Below are 26,807 nucleotides of genomic sequence, written 5' to 3'. Positions count from 1 at the left end.
TAAGTGTACATCTATACACATGACAGCTGCCCCAACACACCCAGCACTTCTATATCTGTATATGACAGCTGTCCCAGCACACTCAGCTCTGCTATAGCTATATACATGATAGCTGCCCCAGCACACCCAGCTCTGCTACATCTAATACACATGACAGCTGCACCAGCACACTCAGCTCTACTATATCTCTATATATGACAGCAGCCCCAGCACACCCAGCTCTGCTACATCTATATATCTCTAAGTATTGCTATACAGTAGATAGATATATAGAGATATAGCAAAGCTGAGTGTGCTGGGGCAGCTGTCATGTGTATAGATGTAGCAGAGCTGTGTGTGTTTGGGCAGCTGTCATGTGTATAGATGTAGCAGAGCTGGGTTTGCTGGGGCAGCTGTCATATATAGAGATATAGTAGAGCTGAGTGTGCTGGTGCAGCTGTCATGTGTATTAGATGTAGCAGAGCTGGGTGTGCTGGGGCAGCTATCATATATAGAGATATAGCAGAGCTGAGTGTGCTGGGACAGCTGTCATATAGAGATATAGCAGTGCTGGGTGTGTTGGGGCAGCTGTCATGTGTATAGATGTACACTTAGCCAGCTATAACAGTAGAAGTCTCATATTTTTTCAGTCAGTGGCAAGGCAGCCTTTATGGCTGTGTGGGTAAGATTAGATCACATTAGCAGGGGGCCCATAGACAAGAATCGATCATATTTAACTAACTTGAAAATAAACTGTCACACACGCTGCCGGGCGCCGGGCCCCGAAGCAGCCGCTTCCCCGGTAGTTACGCCACTGATCCGAATCCATAGTCATGTGCAGTAATTTTACTGCAGAAACTTCAAGTCATTCAGACAGCAAAATTCTCTATGTTGCTCTTCATATATGCTAGATGTCCATTGTCCAGAACACAACTGCTTTCTTCCAGAGATATACTATCCATGGGTTGTGTCTGGTATTACGGCAGAAAGCTGCCATGTTTCTAATCCTGAATCTTTTTAAGTTGTAGATGGGAAAGGTCTAAAAAATGATCACCTCTGCCCCGACGACACTGAGCTGTACCTCTCTTCTCCTGACCTCTCTCCTTCTCTCCTAAAAAGCACATCAGATGTCTACCTGCTGTTTCCTCCATGATACTTTCATTTATAAGAAGAGCAGACATGTCGTCTTTAACTATCCTTCATCTTTTCTCTTTGTGTTTGTGTGGCAGGAGTTTGCTGGCGAAGGTTTGCGCACCTTGGTTCTAGCCTACAAGGATTTGGATAAGGTCTACTTTAATGACTGGAAAAAGCGGCACCATGAAGCGAGTACATCCCTGGAGGATCGGGAGGAGAAGTTGTGTGCGCTGTATGAGGAGATTGAGAAAGACTTGAAGGTTCGTGTACAGACGCTCTACCAACATATAAATCTAGATTATTTTCTTGGCTTCATGATTGATCCTGAAATAGCCCTGGAGATCATGGAATCAGCCCAGAACCAGTCCTGCTGCTAGATTACTGGATAATCACTCACCAGCCAGATCATACATAGGTTATGAGATCTTTGCTGGAATAAACACATTTCTTCAGAGTCATATTAAGGGGTATGTGGACTTTGCACCTTTTTTTTCCTTTTATTGTCTCAATGCATCTAAAATAAAATAAAAGTTCAAATTTTTCTGATTAAAAATTTCTTACCATTTTAGGTCTACAGCTGCCACGCAGACCTATGTGTCCCCATAAGTACAGACTACAAACAAACTCTGTGCAGTCTAATCCAGTAGTCATGTGTTTGTCCTCTTGCTCTGACCCTTTTTTTGATAACCTACAAACAGTAGAAAGGGGCACACGGAAGAGAAAAACCCAACTATATGATCAGACCACACACAGGTTGTAGTCTGTAACCATGGATACAACTAATTCTGCGTATGAACTGTTGATATAAAACGGGACCAGATTTTTAAACAAGACTTTTTGCAAAGTTGATTTTTTTTTTCTTTTAGAGTTTTAGTAGATAAACCCATAAAGGCACTCACTGCCCTGTTGTGTTGCCCTTTAAGTTATAATTTATGTAGTCAAAACAAAATTGAAACTTTAATGAATCTCATTGATTTAACTGGGATTGGAATACAGTACCGTATGTGTAATGATGAAGCTTTATTGAGACTTTCTTTATTGTAGTTAATAGGAGCTTCTGCCATAGAAGATAAACTACAAGATGGCGTCCCCCAGACCATTGAGACTCTCACAAAAGCCAACATTAAAATATGGGTGCTCACCGGAGACAAGCAAGGTACAGACAGATAAGATGATGGGAGTAAATGTTGTTCTATGTGGAAGGTCATATATAAGGCACTGCCCTATACGAGGCTTAAAGGTACTGTAGCTAACCCCTCCACTCCACATTCAGGCTTGTCTAGTGTCCTCTATAGACATGACAAGTGTTATCTGGATCTGGTGATATTCTTGTAATATATATGTGGCTTACAGATAAATTACTTCTAGAGGTTGGACCATTCTTGTCCACATATTGACTCCATACATGAGTGGACTTACCATAAAGGGCAGCCAAGGAGTTTGTTGTGGGGCTCCTCTAGAGAAGAGACCCCATTTCAGGCTGGCTCGATTTTCTTCTACAACTTGTGATGATCTTCACAGGATGTCTCCCTTGGGTGATGGAAATGTATTGGGTACACAGAGAGCGCTAGACCCTCCAGTTCTGGTAAGGGATAGTCTTATTCTTGTGTGAACCAAACCAGAAGGGGAACTGGCTTGCTTTCTTCTGTGTACTGTACCTATTGGCAGCACTAGCGGGATAGATGTCCATGAAACACGTTCGTATCAGTCGCCTTCCTATAAACTTGAACTTTGAATGTAAGCGTCACTTGAGAAGTAATGTTTTTGCCTTAATCGTAATCTTATTTTCTACTATTTTCCACAGAAACTGCTGAGAACATCGGATACTCATGCAACATGCTCCAAGATGAGATGAAGGAGATTTTTGTCATTAAAGGCACTAGTCCCCAGGAGGTTCTGGAGGAGCTGAGGTACCCTTCCAGGACAGTATAAGACTCATATCATCTGTTCACATGACCAAAAATAGCAGATTTCATCTTTTTCTGCACAGGACGGCACGGAGGAAGATGAATCCTGATTCGTTTATGGGCAATTGCGATGTGAATGTGCAGATAAAGAAAGGTTTAAAGAAGTCTCAAGTGATTCCAGACGACGAGCTGAAAGGAGAAGACACATACGGAATTCTCATCAATGGCCACAGTCTGGTGTGTGAGCGTTGTTTTCTCATTTGGGGCAGAATGCTCCAGTTTTTGGGCCCTGTAAAAAAAAACAAAAAAAAAACACTGATCCTGGTCTGCAGATGTCATAAATAAGATTATGACTGGCAAAATGGAGCGCTGCTCAAAATTAAGGAGTCCATATCACAGAGGCAGCTATGGTGGACTCTTTACCTTTCCATAGGTGCCACAACCTAAAGGGGTTGGCCACATTCTGGCTACTTTGGCCAATGTGTATGTAAGTTGACTATATGACAATTACTAATATAACCTTTGTTGATTTTCCTTGCCGTTTGCTTTATGTCCCCTTGTTGGGCAAATGTTCTGTTCTGTCCACACCTGACCATAAGATGGCCACTGAAGAAGGGTCATATGACCAGGCAAAAATAACTCCAGACACATCACTTAGCCTTCTCCACACAAATACACAACATCTGCTATCTGCACTTGCAATGTTGAGAGTTTAGTGCAGATTTATTGCATTTTTACAAAGGAGTCGGAGTGATTTGTCTGGTCACATGACCCTCCATCAGCAGCCATGTTATGGACAGGACAGTGTGGACAGCACAAAAGACTTGGCCAAAAAGGAAGAATACTTTTGGAAATATAGGAATTGGTGCAAAATATCAACAAAGATTCTATTAGTGAGTGCCATAAAGTCATCTTACAAACACACTGGTCAACAGTAGCCAAAAAATCGCCAAGACACAAGGCCAAAACAGCCTAAGGCTCAGAGGACTCTTCTTGTTGTAAGCAGGGGTCTCTGTAACAAGAAGGATGGTATATGGCAGCATGAACATGTGGATATTTTATCAATATGTGTTATGTGTGGGTCTAACTGATCTGAAAAACAAATGGGTAGAATGTCAGGGGGGGAATGGCCATAGACCCTACAGAGAAATTTCCTGATGGGCCAAGACCCATGGGGCCCACCTGAGCCTTCCTCACCGCCGCCAGCTGGGTACACGACAATCTGATAGTGTCAGCACTAATTAATGCCAGGAGCACCAGGTACATATACACCTGGCTGGCGGCCGCAGGTGCCCTCCTGAATTCAACTGTATCATTGTCCTCAGGAAGGTGATATAGTTGAATACTGTGGCGCATGGTGGCAGTATTATTTGGTTCTGCTGGGGCTGTATTTTGTACTGCACTAAGGTATTGCTGGCCCCTGCCTACTTGTGTTTCCCTGTCCTACAACATGGGGCCACTTTTAGTTTTTTTCCAGGGCTACTTTAAGTTTCCAGTCCACCCCTGTCGAATGCCATGCACCCTTTGACTTTTACCAGAAACAGCGCCCCTCGTCCAACTTGCTCTGTGCCTGGTATGGCAGCTTAGTCCTATTCATGTGAATTTGGCTGAACAGCAACTTGAGATTCTAGTCCAGGGGTCAGCACTGGACTCCAACTGTTGTGAAACTACAATTCCCAGCATGCTCCATTCATTTCTATGGGAGTTCTAAGAAGAGCAGGGCAAATATGCATGTTGGGAGTTGTAGTTTCCCAACAGCTGGAGTGTCGGAGGTTGCCTACCCCTGTTCTAGTCCTTACTTAGGTATTTTATTTAGTCTATTTTAACAGCCACATGGGCGATAGACAGAAAATGGACCCCACTGACTTCTATGGAAGAGTTTCCTAGGCATGCTCTGTGACATGTGCAGAGGTCAGGAGGGAGTAGATAAGCTGCAATATCACCTATTGTGAATAGTGGATCCTGTGTTATCTGATATCTGCCATTGTAATCCTGCCTGTGATGATGAGATGACTATTGTCAAGTTACTTGTATAGAACAGGAAATCATGATCTATTGTTTGACCTAGTGGTCAGTGCAATATTGTAGGATTATATAATTTTTTTTTTAATGCAGATGGTAGTTTGAAAAAATAAATAAAAAATCACCAAAAATTCGAATAAAAATGTTTAACATTTAAACATGATCTAAACAATAGGTGATTTTCAGTGCCTTTACCAAACCACTAGATTGCAGTGCAGTTCTGTAGTCCACTAGATGGCGCTGCTTTCCCACAGCCTACTGTTGTAATTAGCACTGAATCGAACTGAGAATGTTAAAGATTTTATTAAAAGGAAACTCTGCCCCCACATTTTAGTAATACCTTTTATCAATAAGGGGCACAACCTTTATCAGGCACCTTACAGTGGGGGAGATGCCCATATAAAGATGGAAAATTACTAACTGCATTAGTAACCAGTTTGGGACAAAATACGATCAAATACGCATTCGGAGGTATTCTATCTAAATGTGAAGTCCTCATTAGTAATAGCTACAAAGTTCTCTGTGAGTAATATAATGAATGGTGTTTAAAGAAGGGAATGGAAACTTGGTTTACAACCAGGAGAAATGTTTACTTTACTATATCTGCTCTCTAGAAAATGATTTCACGGTTTACATTAGGATATAACGTTGAGTAACATTGTAAACACTTTGCTTTGATTATCTTGCCCTGATCTTGAGTCTCATGATTGTATTATACTCCAGTCACCTTTAAAGCTGCACACACAAATCTGCTGGTACCTGTACAGAACATATTCTGCCCTGGTGCATTGTGGGAGGTGTGTTTAAACCTGAGCCTGTACTGATATAATGATAGAAGTGTCTGATATGGAAAACCGGATGTGACTGGAGTAGAGGATGTAACTCAAGAAAAGTGTTTGCAAACAAAATATTAGAAGTAGATTTAAAGGCTATGTATACCTTCACATTGCATTTCACTCATTTTGGGCTAAAACAGATTTTTTCAGTTGGTCTTTATTAAAAATAGTTTCAAGCATTTCTGAGAAACAAGGGTTAAAAATCAGTCTGTTTGCATGCTTGACAAAGGCTTCCTTAAGCTGAAACGTTGCATCTGGATTAAATTCCACAAGTTTGGATGTGCTGTCTCCGTTTTTTTTTTTTTCTGTTTTCTTTGACTCCTGTCATCTGACAGCTCATGTGTAGCTCTTATCTCTGATCTCCTGACTTCATACATATTTATTAATTAGTCATATTCTTATTAGTTTGATATGAACTGAGCTGTAGCGAGTGTTTATGAGGTCAGGAGATCAGAGATAAGAGCTACACATGAGCCGTCAGGTGATGGGATTCAAAGAAAAAAGACTGACAGGTTGCAAACAGACAAATGTTTTTTTTTAAAGCCTTGTATCTCAAACAGTTGACCATTTTTAATAAAGACCAATTAAAAAAATTATTTTTAGCCCAAAATAAGTTAGACTGGGTTCACATCTGCGTTGTGGACTCCAGCAGTCTGTTCTGGTGTAGGAGCAGAGTGCCATTGTTCACCGTATCTCGCATAGCTGGATATCACTGCGCACTACCTAATCCCCATTCACTGCAATGGGATCCGGCAGTAATCCGGCTGATCTCCGGCATATATGCAGACCTTCAGCCGGATACAGTGACCAACATTTTTTGTCCTGCTGAAAGCTGGCACATATGCCAGAAAGCGGTCGTATTACCACCAGATCCCATTGCAGTGAATCGGGATCGGGCTATGCCGGATACGGTGAACTCCAGCAGTCTGTTCAGGCGGAGGTGAACCCGTCCTAACCTATAAAATGAGGTTCAAAAGCACTGACGGTTTATCTGATATATGGCTGACTGCTGTCTGGTCTCGCAGGCTTATGCCCTGGAGGACAATATGGAGGTGGAGCTTCTGAGGACGGCCTGCATGTGTCAGGCGGTCATATGTTGTCGTGTGACTCCTCTGCAGAAGGCTCAAGTGGTGCAGCTGGTGAAGAAGTATAAAAAGGCGGTGACATTGGCCATAGGAGACGGAGCTAACGATGTCAGTATGATCAAGAGTAAGTCCTGGTGGATGCTGGGAGTGATTGTGCCAGTATAATAGTTCATTCACTGCCGTGGACCTTTCATGTCATTTACTGAGTTATTTCTGGTCTAATTATTTCCTGCTTGGAAATCGCTGAAGTTACATCTGGAGGAGATTAACGGAGTGTCCCCCATTCATCCTGTGTTCTCTGCCCTACTGGAGCTGGATATGTAATCACATTCCCATACAGCCGCCAGCTTCTTCCAATCCTAATGGAAAAAAGTCATCAAATAAACCGGAAAATTATTTTTTCTCACTGATGTAAATGTTTCCACCTTGGGCAAAATATATAGGCGAATGATAAAAATCTGAGCTTGTCCTTAAAGGGACACTTCCATCAGACAGAGGTATTTTTTTAACCCCTGAGTGACCAGCCTGTTTTGGGCCTTAATGACCACGTGATTTTTTCTTTTCATTTCCTCATTGTTGCATTCCATGAGTTAATCATTTTTCCGTCCATGTAGTTGCATGAAGGCTTGTTTTTTGAGGGACAAGTTGTGGTTTTTAATGGCTCCATTTTGGGTAGACATAACTTTAGTTATTAACTTTTATCAACTCTTTCTGTGGCAGTATCGCCACTGAGTTTTTACATGATGCATTTTGTGGTGTTCATTTTTCCATGGGAGACCCAGCCTATGGGTGGTCACTAAGGGGTTAAACACACTGATTCAGATTATTCAAAATGCAGCAGAATTCAGGTGCAGTTTGTACCGAAAAAATAAGAAAACGGCGTACATGCCTCGCCCCCGCATTTATAAATAATTTTACATACGTTTTACGTTTCGCCTGACAAGGGGTGCAGCTTAACAAAAGAGCGGGTGGCTTCCTAGGAAGGGACATAGCTTAGGATGCACCATTGTGTACCAAAAAAATCACACATTTCTGGGTGTGAACTAAGGCAACAAATAGGTGGTGTAAAGTTAAAGTAGACAGGATAAAGGTGTCTCAGATTTGTCATCCGGCACCTGCCACTGTGATAAATCTGGCAAAATATAAGACTGTCTTGTCTAACTATAAGGCAGAATTACTAAATCAGCCCCAATACCCATAGAAAACATTTATTTATTTATTTTTAGAATTTTTGACTTTTTTTCTTTTTACTTTGTCAGTGCTTTGCCATGAAAACTTAAATACCAAATATTACCCTTCTGTAGCAGTAATCTCAGAGACATAAAAGTTTTCGGGGAAAGAAAACTAATCACAGTTCACTACACTGCTGCACAGAGAATGGTTTATCTGCAAGGTAATCCTCATTAGAATAGTAGATGGAGGACTACAATGGTCCTGGAATCCTGGCGGTCTAATGGTTTGGTACACAAGTTGAGGATGTCTAACAGTTCAGATCTCCAATACAAGATGTCCAGGGGTCTTGACCATGTTATTTAATATTTTTGTGCTATGGACCCTGTCCCCCAGCCCAGTATATCTAGAGTTTTTATCCCTCAGTCCTTTGTGTTTTTTCATGTCCCAGTCAAAAATGTCCAGTAGTTTGATGTCCCAGTTTCAGGTACCAGTGGTTTTGTGGCCCATTCTTTGATGTTCTCACATTTCATGCCATAATCAGTATGAACAGGTGATCACAGACTGACACCTCCTGTGGTCAGCACTGGTACTGCAGCAGCTGGATCTGATCTATGGTTATCAGGGTATTAAAGGACCCTCCCATGGACATATCCAGTTCTGGACTCTCTGTAAAGATGATGGTCTGCCCCACTGGTATTAGTATGTATGTATATATCCACTGACCACAAAGCTAATGATTTTCATGTCTTCCGCCAGCGGCTCACATCGGAGTGGGAATCAGTGGGCAAGAGGGGATGCAAGCCGTGCTGTCCAGTGACTTCTCCTTCGCCCAATTTCGATACCTGCAGCGCCTCCTCCTGGTGCACGGCCGCTGGTCCTATAACCGCATGTGTCAGTTCCTGAGATACTTTTTCTACAAAAATTTCACCTTCACCCTCGTTCATTTCTGGTATGGATTCTTTTGTGGCTTCTCTGCTCAGGTGAGACAATAAGCTTCTTGGCACAGAGTCCATTTATGTCATTATTTTCTAGAGGATATAATGGAGATGGGGTTAGGCATGGTTCTGCCCATCACATAATCGTACCACTGACTACATATGATTATACATAATGCCACGACTTAGGCCTCATTCACACATCCGTGTCCATGATGACATCCGTGACAAGATGGTCAGTGGTTCATCCGTGAAGATGTCCATGAAGAATCCATGTTTGGTCCGTGTGTCTGTTTTTTGCCCTCCATGTGTCATTCATATTCCATGCACTAGGCTGAAAATTAATTTCCAGAGCATCTCCTACCAATGGTCCATGAAGACAACAGACCAAACACGGATGGCATCCGTGTTAAGTTTGTGGTTTCCACACGCCCATGGACTAGAAAACCACTGATGTGTGAATACATGCATTAAAGTCAATGGGTATATGTGAAAGAGGCCTAATACTCCTACAGAGGTTCAGTGCTGCCATCTTGTGTCCATTACATTGTACTGCAGCTCAGCCATGACCCATCTTGTGCTTTGTGTTTTCACAGACTGTATACGATCAATGGTTCATCACCATGTACAATCTGGTGTACACCTCACTGCCGGTACTGGGGATGAGTCTGTTTGATCAGGTAATGTATTACAATTTGTATTGCATTAGGTTGAAGCAGTAAATGAATGTTGTTGAGTCTTTCTCCTCTAACCACGAGGTTAACATTTCTATTTGTCCATGAAAGCTCCATGCTAAGCAGCGTCGCCACCATTACTCCCTGGGGGATTGTAACCCAGACTCCTGACTGGTAAATCTGTGGGTGGTGTGTCATGGGAGAAGCAGATTTCAGTTTAATTCTCTGCTGCATTGTGTTCCCAGGATGTGGACGACCGCTGGAGCATGGAGTATCCGCAGCTGTATGAGCCCGGCCAGCTAAACCGTTACTTTAATATAAAGGAGTTTGTGAAGTGTGTGATCCACGGCATCTACAGCTCCCTCGTTCTGTTCTTTGTGCCTTATGGAGCCTTGTACGACACAGTGCGAGACGACGGCAAAGCCATATCTGACTACCAGTCCTTTGCCTTGATGGCTCAGACCTGCCTGCTGCTTGTGGTGTCTGCACAGGTGAGTCCGCTGCCTTCTGCCATGTTTATGCTGCCCATTGTGCTGTCAGTGCAACTGTCAGTGTGTGTCACTGTCCTGTACCCCAAGTGTCAGCGTGTCACTGTCCTGTACCCCAAGTATCAGAGTGTCACTTTCCTGTACCCCAAGTATCAGCGTGTCACTGTCCTGTACCCCAAGTATCAGCGTGTCACTGTCCTGTACCCCAAGTATCAGCGTGTCACTGTCCTGTACCCCAAGTATCAGCGTGTCACTGTCCTGTACCCCAAGTGTCAGCGTGTCACTGTCCTGTACCCCAAGTGTCAGCGTGTCATTGTCCTGTACCCCAAGAGTCAGCGTGTCACTGTCCTGTACCCCAAGAGTCAGCGTGTCACTGTCCTGTATCCCAAGTGTCAGCGTGTCACTGTCCTGTACCCCAAGTATCAGCGTGTCACTGTCCTGTACCCCAAGTGTCAGCGTGTCACTGTCCTGTACCCCAAGTGTCAGCGTGTCACTGTCCTGTACCCCAAGTGTCAGCGTGTCACTGTCCTGTACCCCAAGTATCAGAGTGTCACTTTCCTGTACCCCAAGTATCAGCGTGTCACTGTCCTGTACCCCAAGTATCAGCGTGTCACTGTCCTGTACCCCAAGTGTCAGCGTGTCACTGTCCTGTACCCCAAGTATCAGAGTGTCACTTTCCTGTACCCCAAGTATCAGCGTGTCACTGTCCTGTACCCCAAGTATCAGCGTGTCACTGTCCTGTACCCCAAGTATCAGCGTGTCACTGTCCTGTACCCCAAGTGTCAGCGTGTCATTGTCCTGTACCCCAAGAATCAGCGTGTCACTGTCCTGTACCCCAAGAGTCAGCGTGTCACTGTCCTGTACCCCAAGTATCAGCGTGTCACTGTCCTGTACCCCAAGTGTCAGCGTGTCACTGTCCTGTATCCCAAGTGTCAGCGTGTCACTGTCCTGTACCCCAAGTGTCAGCGTGTCATTGTCCTGTACCCCAAGAATCAGCGTGTCACTGTCCTGTACCCCAAGAGTCAGCGTGTCACTGTCCTGTATCCCAAGTGTCAGCGTGTCACTGTCCTGTACCCCAAGTATCAGCGTGTCACTGTCCTGTACCCCAAGTGTCAGCGTGTCACTGTCCTGTACCCCAAGTATCAGAGTGTCACTTTCCTGTACCCCAAGTATCAGCGTGTCACTGTCCTGTACCCCAAGTATCAGCGTGTCACTGTCCTGTACCCCAAGTATCAGCGTGTCACTGTCCTGTACCTCAAGTATCAGCGTGTCACTGTCCTGTACCCCAAGTGTCAGCGTGTCACTGTCCTGTACCCCAAGTGTCAGCGTGTCATTGTCCTGTACCCCAAGAATCAGCGTGTCACTGTCCTGTACCCCAAGAGTCAGCGTGTCACTGTCCTGTACCCCAAGTATCAGCGTGTCACTGTCCTGTACCCCAAGTATCAGCGTGTCACTGTCCTGTACCCCAAGTATCAGCGTGTCACTGTCCTGTACCCCAAGTATCAGTGTGTAATTTTACTGTTCCCCAAGTGTCAGTGTGTTATTGTCCTGTAACCCAAGTGTCAGTCTGTCACTGTCCTGTACCCCAAGTGTCAGTGTGTCACTGTCCTGAACCCCAAGTATCAGTGTGTCATTTTACTGTTCCCCAAGTGTCAGTGTGTTATTGTCCTGTAACCCAAGTGTCAGTGTGTCATTATCCTGTACCCCAAGTATCAGTGTCATTATCCTGTACCCCAAGTGTCAGTGTGTCACTGTCTTGTACCCCAAGTGTTGGTCATTGTCTTGTCATTTTAACTGTGACACTCTTCCCATCCTTTATCTTGCCTCCTTAGATTGCTCTGGATACAACTTACTGGACAGCAGTCAACCAGTTCTTCATCTGGGGCAGTTTGGCCGTGTTTTTTGCCATCAGTTTCACCATGTACAGTGACGGCATGTACCTGATCTTCACAGGCTCATTCCCCTTCATTGGTAAGTGACTTGTGCACAAATTTACATCAGTTTTATGATATACAGAGAAATTATGTGTCATATCCAAGGGCAGGCAGACTAAGGGTAATTCCACCAGTGTAGTATTTATACATAGATACAATGTGCCATGTTTTCTTCTCCTCCAGGTACGGCTCGTAATTCTCTAAACCAGCCCAGCATCTGGCTTGCCATCTTCCTGACCATGGTGCTCTGTGTCCTGCCAGTGGTGGCCTACAGATTCCTGAGGTCACAGCTGAAACCAACATTCAATGACAGGGTATGTAGCAGCTACCATCAGTTTTGTTTGAATCTGTGAACTAGGGTTGCCACCTGACTAATAGACCACTGACCCCTGCTGGTATTTAATTTTTACCAGCACATAAAAGTGCCAATAATTTTCATTTGCCAAGAAGGTATGATATAACTCCTTGATATTGAAATCTATATATCAGGCCCTATACCACCTAGAGATATGAGCCAGGTCTTCTTTTAAAGCTAAGATTCTTTAAAACAAGACTTGGCTCATATCTCCAGGTGCTATACAGCCTGAGATAGTCAATGCTGTAGCATGAAGGAGTATAGGGGTTCCAGTGGGGAAGTGCTGACAAGGTGCTGGGACAGGAGGAGAGGTATGTACAGTGTCTCACAAAAGTGAGTACACCCCTCACATTTATGTAAATATTTTATTATACCTTTTCATGTGACAACACTGAAGATCTGACACTTTGATACAATGTAAAGTAGTCAGTGTACAGCTTGTATAACAGTGTAAATTTGGTGTGCCCTCAAAAAAACTCGTGGTGGTGGGAGTGTCATGGTTTGGGGCTGCATGAGTGCTGCCGGCTGTGGGGAGCTACAGTTCATTGAGGGAACCATGAATGCCAACATGTACTGTGACATACTGAAGCAGAACATGAGTCACCTACTTTCAGAAACTGAGCCACAGGACAGTGTTCCAACATGATAATGACCCCAAATACACCTCCAAGAAGAAACTGAGGGTAAAGGGGCTGCACTGACCAAGCATGTCTCCAGATCTAGACCCTATTGAGCATCTGTGGGGCATCCTCAAACAGAAGGTGGAGGAGCGCAAGGTCTCTAACATCCATCAGCTCCATGTCGTCATGGAGGAGTGGAAGAGGATTCCAGTGGCAACCTGTGAGGCTCTAGTGAACTCCATGCCCAAGAGAGTTAAGGCAGTGCTGGAAAATAATGGTGGCCACACAAAATATTGTCACTTTGGACACAATTTGGCCATTTTCACTTAGGGGTTTTGGTGCCAGCGGTTTAGACATTTTGAGGGCACACCAAATTTACACTGTTATACAAGCTGTGCACTGACTACTGTACATTGTATCAAAGTGTCAGATCTTCAGTGTTGTCCCATGAAAAGATAGAATAAAATATTTAAAAAAAAGGGGGGAGTGTAGTCACTTTTGTGAGATACTGTATATTGTACATGACCCCAGGGAGGGGTAAGGCTGCCATCAGGTCAACATTTTTATTTTGGTTGCTCTGATCAATTATAGGAGCCGAATAATGAAAATATAGAAACAGGCATTGCAGTGAAATGATGGAAACAAACACCACCTGACAGACCTATTGACTATGATGGGGTTTGGTTTCCATTAGAAAACCTGGCATTTTACCGGCTAAAAAAAGCTATTCTTTCCAGTATTTTTGACAGAATCTGCAATGGAGGCTGTTAATGGACCCTCCAATACTGATGTGAATGAGGCCTAACATGGGCTTCTGTGGTTATGTTCACATCAGCGCTAATAGCTTCTGTTAGGGTACTTTCACACTAGCGTTTTTCTTTTCCGGCGCTGAGTTCCGTCCTAGGGGCTCAAATCCGGAAAAGAACTGATCAGTTTTATCCCCATGCATTCTGAATGGAGAGTCAGTCCTTCAGGATGCATCAGGATGTCTTCAGTTCAGTCTTTTTGACTGATCAGGCTTTTCAGAAAAACGTAGCATGCAGTATTTTTACCTCCGGCCAAAAAGCCTGAACACTTTGACTGAACGCCGGATCAGGCCTTTTTCCCATTGACTTGCATTAACGCCGGATCTGGCACTGTGTGTTCAGTCAAAACGGATCCGGCTTTTGCATGTTAAACCCGAAAAATGTGAAAAAAAAGTTAAAGTCCAGAAATGGCGGATCCGTTTTTTCCAATGCATTTTTTCATTGTGATCAAAATCCTGATCAGGATTCAAATGTAATCCGTTTTCACACGTTTTTCCGGATCCGGCGGGCAGTTCCGGTGTCGGAATTGAACGCCGGATTAAACAACGCTAGTGTGAAAGTAGCCTTATTCTGTCTGTCTATCATCTATCTCATATAGATAAACAGATTTATTTTGTTTCAAAAAATATAAATATGATTTCTTTAACCTACAGATTCAGAAAAAGATCAGGGAGGCAAAAAAGCGCCCAATTCCGCCACCACGCAGAGCCCGGATACGCCGCACCAGCTCCCGCCGGTCTGGTTACGCCTTCTCCCATACACAGGGTTACGGAGACCTCATTACTTCAGGCAAAACCTTCCGTTCCAAGATACCTTTCCACCAAACAGGGAAATTCTCCCCCAATGAGAGAAGTCGGAATTCCAACTGAGAGCAGAATAACGCCAATCCGTGGCTATGAATGTCACCACGCCCCGAGAAAGGAAGGGACAAAACATCAGGGCTGGTTTTCGACTTTTCTTATCATGCAGCTAGTTGTGGGTGAACAAGACTGGATAAAAAGTCATATATGCCAGTGGCCTCCATGTTTACGTCATGCAGTGGCCATCTTGGATCTGGGATTTTAAAGGGACAGTAGCTGTTTACTAAAGATTTGTATTATTTAAATGTAACATTTCCAAGCATCAGTGCCAAGCGTCCGACCACACAGGGATCTACACATTGCCAAAGGACGATAAAGCCTATTTTTGTAACACGTTCCATGGACCTCAGCATCCTCGTGGCCTTCTTCTTTTACCGAAAACCGTAACTTGCCTTAATTTTTCTTTTCAGCCTAAGGCCTCATGCACACGACCGTATGTATTTTACGGTCCGCAAAAAACGGATCCGCAGAAAATACGGATGACGTTCCTGTGCATTCAGTATTTTGCGGAACGGAACAGCCGGCCCTTAATAGAACAGTCCTACCCTTGTCCGTAATGCGGACAATAATGGGACATGTTCTATTTTTTGGCGGAAACAGAATGCACACGTAGTACCTTCCGTTTTTTTTTTGCGGACCTATTGAAATGAATGGTTCCATATATACGGAAACGGAACGGACACGGAAAGAAAATACGTTCGCGTGCATGAGCCCTAAATGGAAGATGAAATATAAAAATATCCGTCCCTTTTATTGCACAGTAATTTTTAAAAAAAATTTATACCTTTTTTTACAAGGATTTGTAAATTCCTGGCAGGATTAGGATTAAATGCTGCCTCTGACGCTCACCCATTATTTACATATCCATGGAGATCTGATTTCAGAAGTTCGCAGCCCTTTATTTGACCCAGTACTGTTGTAGTTTAAGCCTCTTTATGTAAATCAGCAGTAAACGCAGCGAGACGGAGCGGTGCGGAGGTGACGAAGGGCCCGACCGGTGTCCTCTAAATAAAGCTCAGTCATCGTCTAATAAGAACTTCTGCAACTTTCTAATATACTTTGGGGCTTATTTACTAACAGAAATATGTCTATATTAGGCGTATTTCTGGCGCAGATTGCGGCGCAAAGGTTTTTAATAAATTACCCCCTCTGTGTTTCTATCCCTCCCTATTTTCAAGAACTCAGATTCCCATCAGTGAATGAAAAAGTTCCATCTACCGTACATCAGGGCTGAAACATTGTAGCTCTGTGAGCAGGACCAAGTAAGGACAGGTTCTCTGCTTGTAGATGTCAACGAAAAACATTTGATTATTTGCTGACAGCAAGCAGTGTTCTTGAAATTGGTGAGAAATTATTGCCCAGAGTTGTAGAACTTTTATTATACAATGAATGATATTTAATTATGTAACACTACACAAGCAGTTTTAAGGGCATCTGTCAGCAGTTTTATACCTATAAAAATGGCTGACCTGTTACATGTGCACTTGGCAGCTGAAGACATCCGTGTTGGTCCCATGTTCATATGTGCCCGCATTGCTGATAAAAACGATGATGTAATATATACAAATGAGCCTCTAGGAGCAACGGGGGCGTTGCCATTACACCTAGAGGCTCGGCTCTCTCTGCTATTGCCACACCCTCTGTACTTTGATTGACAGGGTCAGGTGTGATGACGTTTTCACTGCCTGGTCCTGTCAATCAAAGTGCAGAGGGTGAGGCAGTTGCAGAGAGAGCAGAGCCTCTAGGTGTAATGGTAACGCCCCCGTTGCTCCTAGTAAAGCATCATGTTTCTCAGCAATGCGGACACATATGAACATGGGACCAACACAGATGCCTTCAGCTGCCAAGTGCACATGTAACAGGTCAGGCAGTTTTATAGGTACAAAACTGCTGACAGATGCCATTTAAGGAACTGGTTTGGCATCACCACTAATTCATAAATATTCCAATTTTTTATGGTAATATTTAACCATTTGCTCACCATCAAATTATAATGACCAAATAAGGTAGGAAGGAAAGGGGGGGGGGGGGGCTTGTTAAAAAAGACATTACAAGGGGAACCGCAAAAAAAAACGGATCCGCATTTTTGTGGACAGCATACGGCCGTCTGAATGAGTCTTAAGTAAAATGTCCATATATGTGAAAATATTTATTTAAGAAGCCGTACCTAGCCGCATCCTTGGTGGCTCATTTGGGGCATTTGAGCCCCTTTCCCAGGAGCAGCCACTTCTGGTTGGTGCTTACACAAGCCTCACCCATTTTCGGCCCAAATTTGCCATAGTTTTCTTTGAAAATTAGCGTCAATCCCTGCAAATTCAGGAATGTTGTCAGCTAGGCGAAATCGCCTAAATAGACGCATGTTGCCTAAATGAATGATGGAAACTTAATACGCAATTTTCTTACCCGTTAATCCGTAAAGGCTTTAATTGTATCATTTATTCTGTTAACACTTGCAACGACTGTAAAGATTTTCTATGTTGAAGTGTAATCTTACCAGGGCATAAATATTGCCATGTATGGCCCTTTAAGGACCTGCTGGTAAGGGCTCATGCACACGACTGTACGTATTTTGCGGTCCACAAAAAATACAGATGACGTCCATGTACATTCCGTATTTTGCGGAACAGAACAGCCGACCCCTAATAGAACAGTCCTATCCTTGTCCGTAATGAGGACAATAATAAGACATTTTCGATCCTTTTGTGGAACGGACATACGGAAACGGAATGCACACAGAGTCACTTCGTTTTTTTTGCGGCCTCATTGAATTGAATGGTTCTGCATACGGGCCGCAAAAAATAACGAACAGACGTTGGTGTACATGAGCCCTAATATTGGGGCAGATTGACCACTGATACTTCCTCATTGCTGCTGTTATAGTTTCATGTCCTGTATCCAATTACTTCTTTTTACTGTTAAATTTAAAGACCACACTGTACTAATAAGGACGGGGCTGTTTTATGGCTACATCAAAGGTGAATGAAAGTATGCACGCCCCGGGAGTCAGGCACCCAGGGTGCTTGATTATGCCTCATACACCACTTAAAAGAGCTCGCCAGGATTACCAATGCATGGCTTCTGATTTTCACAGGCAGTGTCTGGTATTGCAGCTCAGCTCCTCCGAAGTGTGGACGGGTGCGGCACAGTTTTTAATAGAGAAGGCAGCGACGGTTTTCCCATTTTGGAAGGGAGCCCCCCACCCCAACCCCACACACACTCTTATGCACACAGTTCATTTGCTCTTAAAGGGTAACTCCATCTCAGTACATCGTCCCCTTATTTTCGTGTTATTTAACCCCTGGTGTTACCTGTGCCGCAGTGTTATATTTTAATCCAACACAGAGGGATCCGCACAACTTACAGCACAGTGAGTGGCCGTTCCAGCAATCAATAGTGACCACCGGCCTTTTTATCCTTCCAGGTAGTCACAGCCCCTCCCCTCTTCTTGCTAACATCAATTTGGGTATAATTTGAAGGAACACTACGCTAAAAAAACATAGTTTGCTAATACTATCAAGAATATTCCTAAAGTGCCGTTCTTAAAGGGCAACTCCACAATTATACAGTTCTTATGGTCTTCACTACAGTGGAATAAGCTCCTTGTTTTTACGCTGGTTTCTATCTGAAATAATCTGTTGAAGTCTCAGAAACCACCTACCTCTGCCACGTAACTACAGGTTCCTCATTCCTGACTTCCTGGAACCGTGGGAACAAGCTGCGGACTGCTCTGTCTCCGTGGTTACATCCAGTGCTAGGCTTCCTGTAGATGCTCCTAATAATTATATAATGTCCTGTGTGATGTCCTGCAGGTAATTTCATGCAGACTAATGCCCATATCGGGGGTCTTACAAGTTATAACAGTACAGTTCGATCCGGCGTCTGATAGTCCGGCACTGAACTGGAAAATAACTTTGAATGTATTAAAGTGGAACCCCAATGGTTGAAATTTAGTTTTGTATATTCTATCTACTCTTCAATATACATTTTATAGATTTCTCTGTAACCTCCTGATAATCCAGCATTTCTTATGTCTCAGGTTTTCCCCCTAGAAGTCGTCATCAGCCCAAATAAATATGGTCACCTCGGCTGCTGGACCCCCACCCACGTGGTCCCTGGGAGTAGTTTGCTATCCTATAATTGTGTTATGTTTATGATATTTCTCTACTAGGTGCCTTATAAATTCTCCAAAGAGAGAGTCTCAGGGACTGAATCCTCGTAATAAACATTGAATGGCTCTGAGCTTGTGTGGGGGAGGGGCAGTGACAACCACCATGAACGCATAGCTGGCTCAGGAAACCAGTTGTCAGAGTACTTTCAGCAGAACATATATTGACGTATTACTTTTTACTAATCAGTGCCAACGCTAAAGGCAAATGGGTTTGTCCATCAAAGAGGTTCTTCCAAGATTTAAAAAAAAAAAAACATGGCTTCTTTCTTCCAAAACAGCTCCACCCCTGTTCATAGGCTGTGTCTGGTATTGCAGCTCGGCCTCATTGGAGTCAGTGGGGGGAGAGCTGCAATACCGCACTTAACCTGTGGACAAGGGTGGCGCTGTTTTTGGAAGAAAGGAGCCATGTTTTTCTAATCCTGGACAATCCCTTTAAGGGTTGAATCTTATCCATCTGCTGGCCCATGTCATCCTCTGGATCTGCAGGGGGACAGCTGTGGGGGAAGTGAGAGTATTCAAAAATGTGACAACCACTGGTGCTGGCATGAAATACCCTCCCTCTGTGGTTGTCATTTCCCTTCCCCCATGCTACGGTAGGAGGGAAAAGATATTCTTCTAGATCAAACTGATATTTCAATGAGCTTCTCCATCATGGTCTAAGAATACAATAAAGTCCTGTGACACGGCGTCCAATAATCCAGAAGTCCTGATAGTCCAGTAGAGTGCTGCAAGATCATCTGAAACGTTGCGAGACTGAGCAGAGATAGCACAAAGTCAATGAATAAGATATTCAGCGTCTTCCTGGAGATCCTATCCCTAAATTTGATATATCTTTCTATTTGTGTCCGCTAATCCAAAAAAAAATTATAATCCAGTATTTGGCGGTTTTCTTAAAGGGGTATTCCAGTTGTAACAAGTTATTGTAGGGGATAGCTATTAAATCAGTGGGGGGATCCTACCGCTGGGACCCTAACCGATCACAATACAGCTTGCTACGACCGGAATACCCCTTCAAATGCCAGATTACAAGAATTTTACTGTCATGATTGTACAGAATGTGGGATAATTCAGGGATATCAGATGGACCAAGCCAAGTAATGTGGCAGAGGACATTAGGACAGCAGGACTGACCATTTGCTGAATGTTTAGTGTTTTATAGCATAATTTATAAAACATGGTCACTGCCAAAAATCATCAGAAACCATGAATGCTGCCCGGTCATGTGTCGCCTCCCGTTCTGGGTTGGAGACATTGCACTACGATAAACCGCGCCTCCATTTTATGCAGACGCCTCGTTATCTTCGTATACACTTTTAGTCCTGTCACATATTTGTTTTCTGTCTCTGTAACAATTGAACTATTTTTTCACAGATGAATAAATGACTCTTTATGTAGCGAGTCGCCATCTTGCTTGTCCTAGATATATACTGTGCAGGATTTATCAAAGTGTCGCAAGTTAAACGCTGGCCAGTGTTGACGCCATTGCTGTTAAGCATTTGCAATATAAAAGGAGTTTTCCATTGACACCGTTTATCATCTGTCAGCAGGAGAGGTGATGAATGTATGACCCCTGGGGTCCAACCCTGGGACCGCTACAGATCACGACAGCAGGAATAACGACCTCTCTATTCACTTCTATAGAATTGCCTTGTGGCATCCACATAGGGCCACCATCATGGCAGTGCTGCAGTAACTGGGGCCCGGCCCAACCACTTCCTCAGCCTCATTAGTATTCGCTTCAGTGAATACTAATAAAGCTGTGGGGCCCTTCCATTTAGTATGGTGAGGGGCCCTCTTCTAGCCATTTACTAAAGAAATTATCTTATAGGGTTCTGTTTAGGATTTTAACCCCAGATCTTCTTCATAACAGGCAGCTAGTTTACCACTACACTATAGACCTATACCTTATAGAACCTGGATTTTCTACACAGGCATGATATAAAATAAATATTATTACGGTTAAGGGCTCTTTCACACCTGCGTTATTGTCTTCCGGCATAGAGTTCCGTCGTCGGGGCTCTATGCCGGAAGAATCCTGATCAGGATTATCCTAATGCATTCTGAATGGAGAGAAATCCGTTCAGGATGCATCAGGATGTCTTCAGTTCCGGAACGGAACGTTTGTTGGCCGGAGAAAATACCGCAGCATGCTGCGCTTTTTGCTCCGGCCAAAAATCCGGAACACTTGCCGCAAGGCCGGATCCGGAATTAATGCCCATTGGAAGGCATTGATCCGGATCCGGCCTTAAGCTAAACGTCGTTTCGGCGCATTGCCGGAGCCGACATTTAGCTTTTTCTGAATGGTTACTATGGCTGCCGGGACGCTAAAGTCCTGGCAGCCATGGTAAAGTGTAGCGGGGAGCGGGGGAGCAGCATACTTACCGTCCGTGCGGCTCTCCGGGCGCTTCAGAGTGACGTCAGGGCGCCCCAAGCGCATGGATCACGTGATCACATGGATCACGTCATCCATGCGCATGGGGCGCTCTGACGTCACTCTGGAGCGCCCCGGGAGCAGCACGGACTGTAAGTATACTGCTCCCCCGCTCCTACTATGGCAACCAGGACTTTAATAGCGTCCTGGGTGCCATAGTAACACTGAACGCATTTGGAAGACGGTTCCGTCTTCAAATGCTTTCAGTACACTTGCGTTTTTCCGGATCCGGCGGGCACCTCCGGCAACGGAAGTGCATGCCGGATCACAACAACGCAAGTGTGAAAGAGGCCTTAGTAGTGTTTTGTACACTTTTACAGTAAAAGAGAAGTTCAATTTTTGTGACATAATATTCACTAAAGAAACTATTTTATTAATATTTATTGAGAATTGAGACCCTTCTGTATGGGAGGCAGCAACATTACCACTACTCTATAGAACCACCCTGCTAGAAGAGTATTTTTTTTGGTGCCAAAAACGCTACTTAATAGTATTACAGTTTCCTACACCAGCATAATATTAACCAGCTGCTTACCGCCACACAGCATTATACACCATGGCGTTTGGCTGTTAACTGTAACTTGACATATAAAATTGTCGGGTAAGGCTAGGTCTACACGACGACATGTGTCGCGCGACAGATAGGGCACAACTACACTGCAACATTTGTCGCGCGACATTTTGTTGCACCAATGTCGCATGACAATTTTTATAATGGCAGTCTATGGTGTCGCACTGCGACATGCTGCGACTGCGATGCGACAGTCGTAGAAAAATCCATCTCGAATGGATTTTCTGCGACTGTCGCAGTCGCAGCATGTTGCAGTGCGACACCATAGACTGCCTTTATAAAAATTGTCGTGCGACATTGGTGCAACAAAATGTCGCGCGACAAATGTTGCAGTGTAGTTGTGCCCTATCTGTCGCGCGACACATGTCGTCGTGTAGACCTAGCCTTACATTACGATCTGCCTGTGCCCCGCAGTGCTGAAGATCACTGCTGCTGCGCTGTCATTAGATGGCTGCGGTCACAGTGCAGTAACAACAACCTCTGTGAAGAAAACTACAGATGCATCTCAATAAATTAGAATATTAGTCAAAAGTTAATTTATTTCAGTAATCCTAAGTGAAACGCATCTATTATAGAGATTCTTTACACACAGAGCAATCTATTTAAAGCGTTTATTTCTTTTCATGCTGATGATTATGACTTACAGCTAATAAAACCCCAAAAGTCAGTATCTCAGGAAATTAGGATATTGTGAAAAGGTCCAATATTGTAGACAGACTTTAATCAGATAATCAACACAAAACACCTGCAAAGGTTTCTTTTAAATCGTCCCTCAGTCTGGTTCTGTAGGCTACACAATCATGGAGAAGACTGCTGACTTGACAGTTGTCCAGAAGACAGTCATTGACACCCTCCACAAGGAGAGTAAGCCACAAAAAGTTAAGTGGGAGCAAAAAGGTGCGCAAGCAACAGGAAAAACCCAGCCTTGAAAGGATTGTCAAGAAAAGGCCATTTAAGAATTTGAGGGAGATTCGCAAGGAGTGGGCTGCGATTGGGGTCAGTGCTTCAAGAGCCACCACACAAGACATCCAGAACATGGGCTACAACTGTCACATTCCTTGTGTCAAGCCACTCATGACCCAGAGACAATGTCCTGGGCTAAGGAGAAGTACTGGACTGTTGCTCAGTGGTCTAAATTCCTGTTTTCAGATAAAAGTCCATTTTGCATTTAATTGGGAAATGAAGGACCCAGATTCTGGAGGAAGAAAGAAGAGGCACAGAATCTAAGTTGCTTGAGGTCCAGTGTGAAGTTTCCAGTCAGTGATGGTTTATGGAGCCATGTCATCTTCTGGTCCACTGTGTTATATCAAGTCCAAAGTCAGAGCAGCTGTCTGCCAGGAAAGTTTAGGTCACTTCATGCTTCCCTCTGCTGACAAGCTTTATGGAGATGCTGATTTTATTTTCCAGCAGGACTTGGCACCTGCCAAAACTACCAATATCTGGTTTAATAACCACAGTATCACTGTGCTTGATTGGCTGGCAAACTCACCTGACCTAAACCCCATAGAGAATCTATAGGGTATTGTCAAGAGGAAGATGAGAGACACCAGACCCAACAATGTAGACGAGCTGAAGGCCGCTATCAAAGCAACCTGGGCTTCCATAACACCTCAGCAGTGCCACAGGCTGATCGCCTCCATGCCACGCCGCATTGATGCAGTAATGCATGCAAAAGGAGCCTCGATCAAATATTGAGTGCATATACTGTATGTATTTTTCAGTAGGCCAACATTTCTGTATTAAAATCTTTTTTTAATTGGTCTTTTGGTTTTTCATTAGCTGTAAGCCATAATCATCAGCATTAACAGAAATAAACACTTGAAATAGATCACTGTGTGCAATGAATGTATATAATATATGTTCAACTTTTTGAATTGAATTAGGGTACGGTTACACAGGAACACTGGTCGCGCAAAAGCTGTTGCAGCCAGGTTCACTGAGTACTGTGTTGGGATCACTGCGCCAGCAGCAAGAAATCTATTCATTTCTATGGGATCATCGCTACTCTGCGATCCTGGCCGCAGCAGCTTTCGCGCAACCAGTGTCGCCATAAATTAACTTTTAAATGATATTCTAATTTATTGAGATGCACCCGTATATAAAGGCTAAGCCAGCAAGGCCGCTTTCAGTTAGGTGAGAGTGACCCCTGCTGGCTGTAAAGTGAACTGGGATATTACGGCCTATTAAATAACCCCTTCCTACCAGCAATAGAAAAATAGGTTGCCAAAATCCAAAATGCGCTCCAGCCCTCTGAAGTCTTGCAGTGAGCCCAGCCAGTACATAAATTATGCATGTAGCATCCAAATAATATCAAATACATGTAGGCTGGCCCTATTCGCCCTATAAGATGCACTTTTTCCCCGCAAAAGTGGAGGGAAAATGACATTGTGTCTAATGGGGCGAATACTAATGAGTGCTTCCAGGACCAGGGAAGAGATGAATGCAGTGCTACCTGTGCGGGCTCTGTACTCACCACTTTCTGTCTTCGTCTGTTGGCGCTGCACACTTTGCTAGCGCCAGAAAGATCAGGAAAAGTGCTGGATCTCAGGAGCGGCAGCGGAGAGATAAGTTCATTTATTTGTTTTTTTGTCTGATCTGAGGTCTGATTAACATGGGGATCTTATTTACATGGGGGTCTGGTCTGGGGTCTGACTGGCGGTCTTATTAACACTTGCGGTCTGATCTGAGGTCTGATTGGGAGTCTAATAAACATTGGGGTCTGATCTGAGGTCTGATTGGGGGTTTTATAAACATTGGGGTCTGATCGGACGTCTGATTAGGGGTCTTATTAATATTAGGGGTCTGAGGGGAGGTCTGATCTGAGGTCTGATTAATACTGGGGATTTGATTAATATTGGTATGATTGGGGCTCTGAGCTGAGGTCTGATAAAAAAAAAAAATGTCTTATTTTCCTCCTCTAAGGTGCGTCTTATAGGGGGGAAAAATACTATAGTTTTTTACAGATAGGCCCACAGTGAAAATGTAAAAAGTGGCTTGGTAAAAAAAGGAGAGTAAACACTCCAGTAATGAAGTAGTTAAATCAATAGTATTAATAACCTTTATTTTATAGTAAAAATTACATTTTTCGCCAAAATGATTTAAAAACAAATAACGGAGCAGAAACCACTACAATAAATGCTTTTTTTAAACACACTTACTATTAAATATGGTATCCCTGTCATCATAATAACCCAAACAACACATTATTTATGGAGATCAGTAAGCAGCGTAAATAAAAATGACACAATAGTTTTTTCCTTCATTTAACCCATAATTTCTTACTTATGTGTATTGCAAAATGGCCTGATGCAAAAAAAAGGGCCATGAATTAGAGAAAGGCTGAGGGGCACACGGTTTGCTTCTATGGAGCTCTGGAAGTCATGATGGCAGCCCTACATCTACAGATGCCTCCATAACAGTGTATCACTATATCACAGACATCTACAGTTGATATAAAGACTTGAAGTACCAAAAATGACCACTAGGTGTCAGCAGCAAACACTGGTAGCTATTCATTAGTTGAATATCTGACCTTCTGCAGACTCTTTCTACCCTAACCTCAGGGTTTGACTTTCAGTTTTGTATACTGTAGAGATTATTATTAGTGATGAGCAGCAGGGGCAATATTCGAATTCGCAATATTTCACGAATATTTGTCCTAAATTATTTTCTTGATTGAGAAAATGTAATATTCGCGTAATGCGCGCACAATACAGGCGTGGGTCACTTTTGCTACATTTTTCAAGCTGCTAGAAGTTTCCTGAGACTGGAGTAAATGGTTAGCACGGCAGAACATTACAATAGCTTTATATGCAGATAGAATGCTCTAATATATTCGCGATTGCACAAATAGCTAATTAATGATGCATATATTTTTGCGCAATATGTGAAACTTCACATTTTATCAGGTCTGACTACATATTACTGATTGGTATTGTTGTGACATCACAGCACTATGTCTGTAGCATGTATGTATGGACAGCAGAACCTATCACACTACCTAACACCCTGCACAGCTACACTATATCAGGATATAACCTACACTGACTGTCTCCCCCTAACTATCTGTATTAGGGCTCATGCATACGGCCGTTGGGCGGCCGTGTCCGTATTGCGGCCCGCAAAGGGCGGGTCTGCAATCCACGGCTGCTGGCCATGTGCACCACGCATCACGAATGCGGACCCATTCACTTGAATGGGTCTGCAATTCCGGAGATGCGGAATGGAACACCGCCCGCTGCATGGATGTTGCTTATGCACTGGGGACCGCAATTGCTGTCCCCAATGCACGGAACGGCCGCACTACGGCTGTGTGCATGAGGCCTTATATATATAAGCTAACTATCTAATGTAATGACACAGGACAGCAGAGAGCACAGCAATAACACTGCTCTCTCTCTCAGATCTGCAAAATACTGCATACAAGGGCTACTGGGGAGGTTCTTATATAGTAAGGGGTAGGCAACTTTCCTATTGGTTGCTAGGGATGTTGCTAAGCTCAGACAAAGACATTTTTGCGGCTCGGGTGCGGACCCTTTCACTTCAATGGTGTGCTATCCGCATCCGTTGCTCCGTTCCGTGGGCCCACAAAAAAAATATAACATGTCCTATTCTTGTCCGTTTTGCGGACAAGAATAAGCATTTCTACAATGGGCCGTCTGTTCTGTTCCGCAAATTGCGGACCGCAAAAAACAGAACGGTCGTGTGCATGAGGCCTTATAATGTTAATAAAGTACACTTGAATTTCCTTTAAAGGGGTTGTCTCACTTCAGCAAATAGCATTTATTATGTAGAGAAAGTTAATACAAGGCACTTACTAATGTATTGTG

General features: G+C 43.7%; 1 protein-coding gene across 2 annotated transcripts in view; it reads left to right on the top strand.

The window, feature by feature from the left end:
- Nucleotides 1-15,253, top strand: part of LOC120992301 (phospholipid-transporting ATPase ID-like) — a 222,385-nt gene extending 207,132 nt beyond the window's left edge. For both annotated transcript variants that reach the window (XM_040421193.1, XM_040421192.1), the window contains exons 18-28: nt 1,209-1,373; nt 2,158-2,269; nt 2,918-3,023; nt 3,104-3,257; nt 6,904-7,087; nt 8,893-9,116; nt 9,668-9,751; nt 9,991-10,236; nt 12,066-12,204; nt 12,351-12,481; nt 14,602-15,253. In XM_040421193.1, the coding sequence (XP_040277127.1) occupies nt 1,209-1,373; nt 2,158-2,269; nt 2,918-3,023; nt 3,104-3,257; nt 6,904-7,087; nt 8,893-9,116; nt 9,668-9,751; nt 9,991-10,236; nt 12,066-12,204; nt 12,351-12,481; nt 14,602-14,817 (1,761 nt within the window). In that variant the 3' untranslated portion in view covers nt 14,818-15,253. The remainder of the gene's footprint in view (nt 1-1,208; nt 1,374-2,157; nt 2,270-2,917; nt 3,024-3,103; nt 3,258-6,903; nt 7,088-8,892; nt 9,117-9,667; nt 9,752-9,990; nt 10,237-12,065; nt 12,205-12,350; nt 12,482-14,601) is intronic.
- Nucleotides 15,254-26,807: the final 11,554 nt, after the last annotated feature.

This window comes from Bufo bufo, chromosome 2 (genome assembly GCF_905171765.1).
Source record: "Bufo bufo chromosome 2, aBufBuf1.1, whole genome shotgun sequence".
In the NCBI taxonomy this organism is placed as follows: Eukaryota; Metazoa; Chordata; class Amphibia; order Anura; family Bufonidae; genus Bufo; species Bufo bufo.
This window is presented reverse-complemented; position numbering and strand designations above follow the sequence as displayed.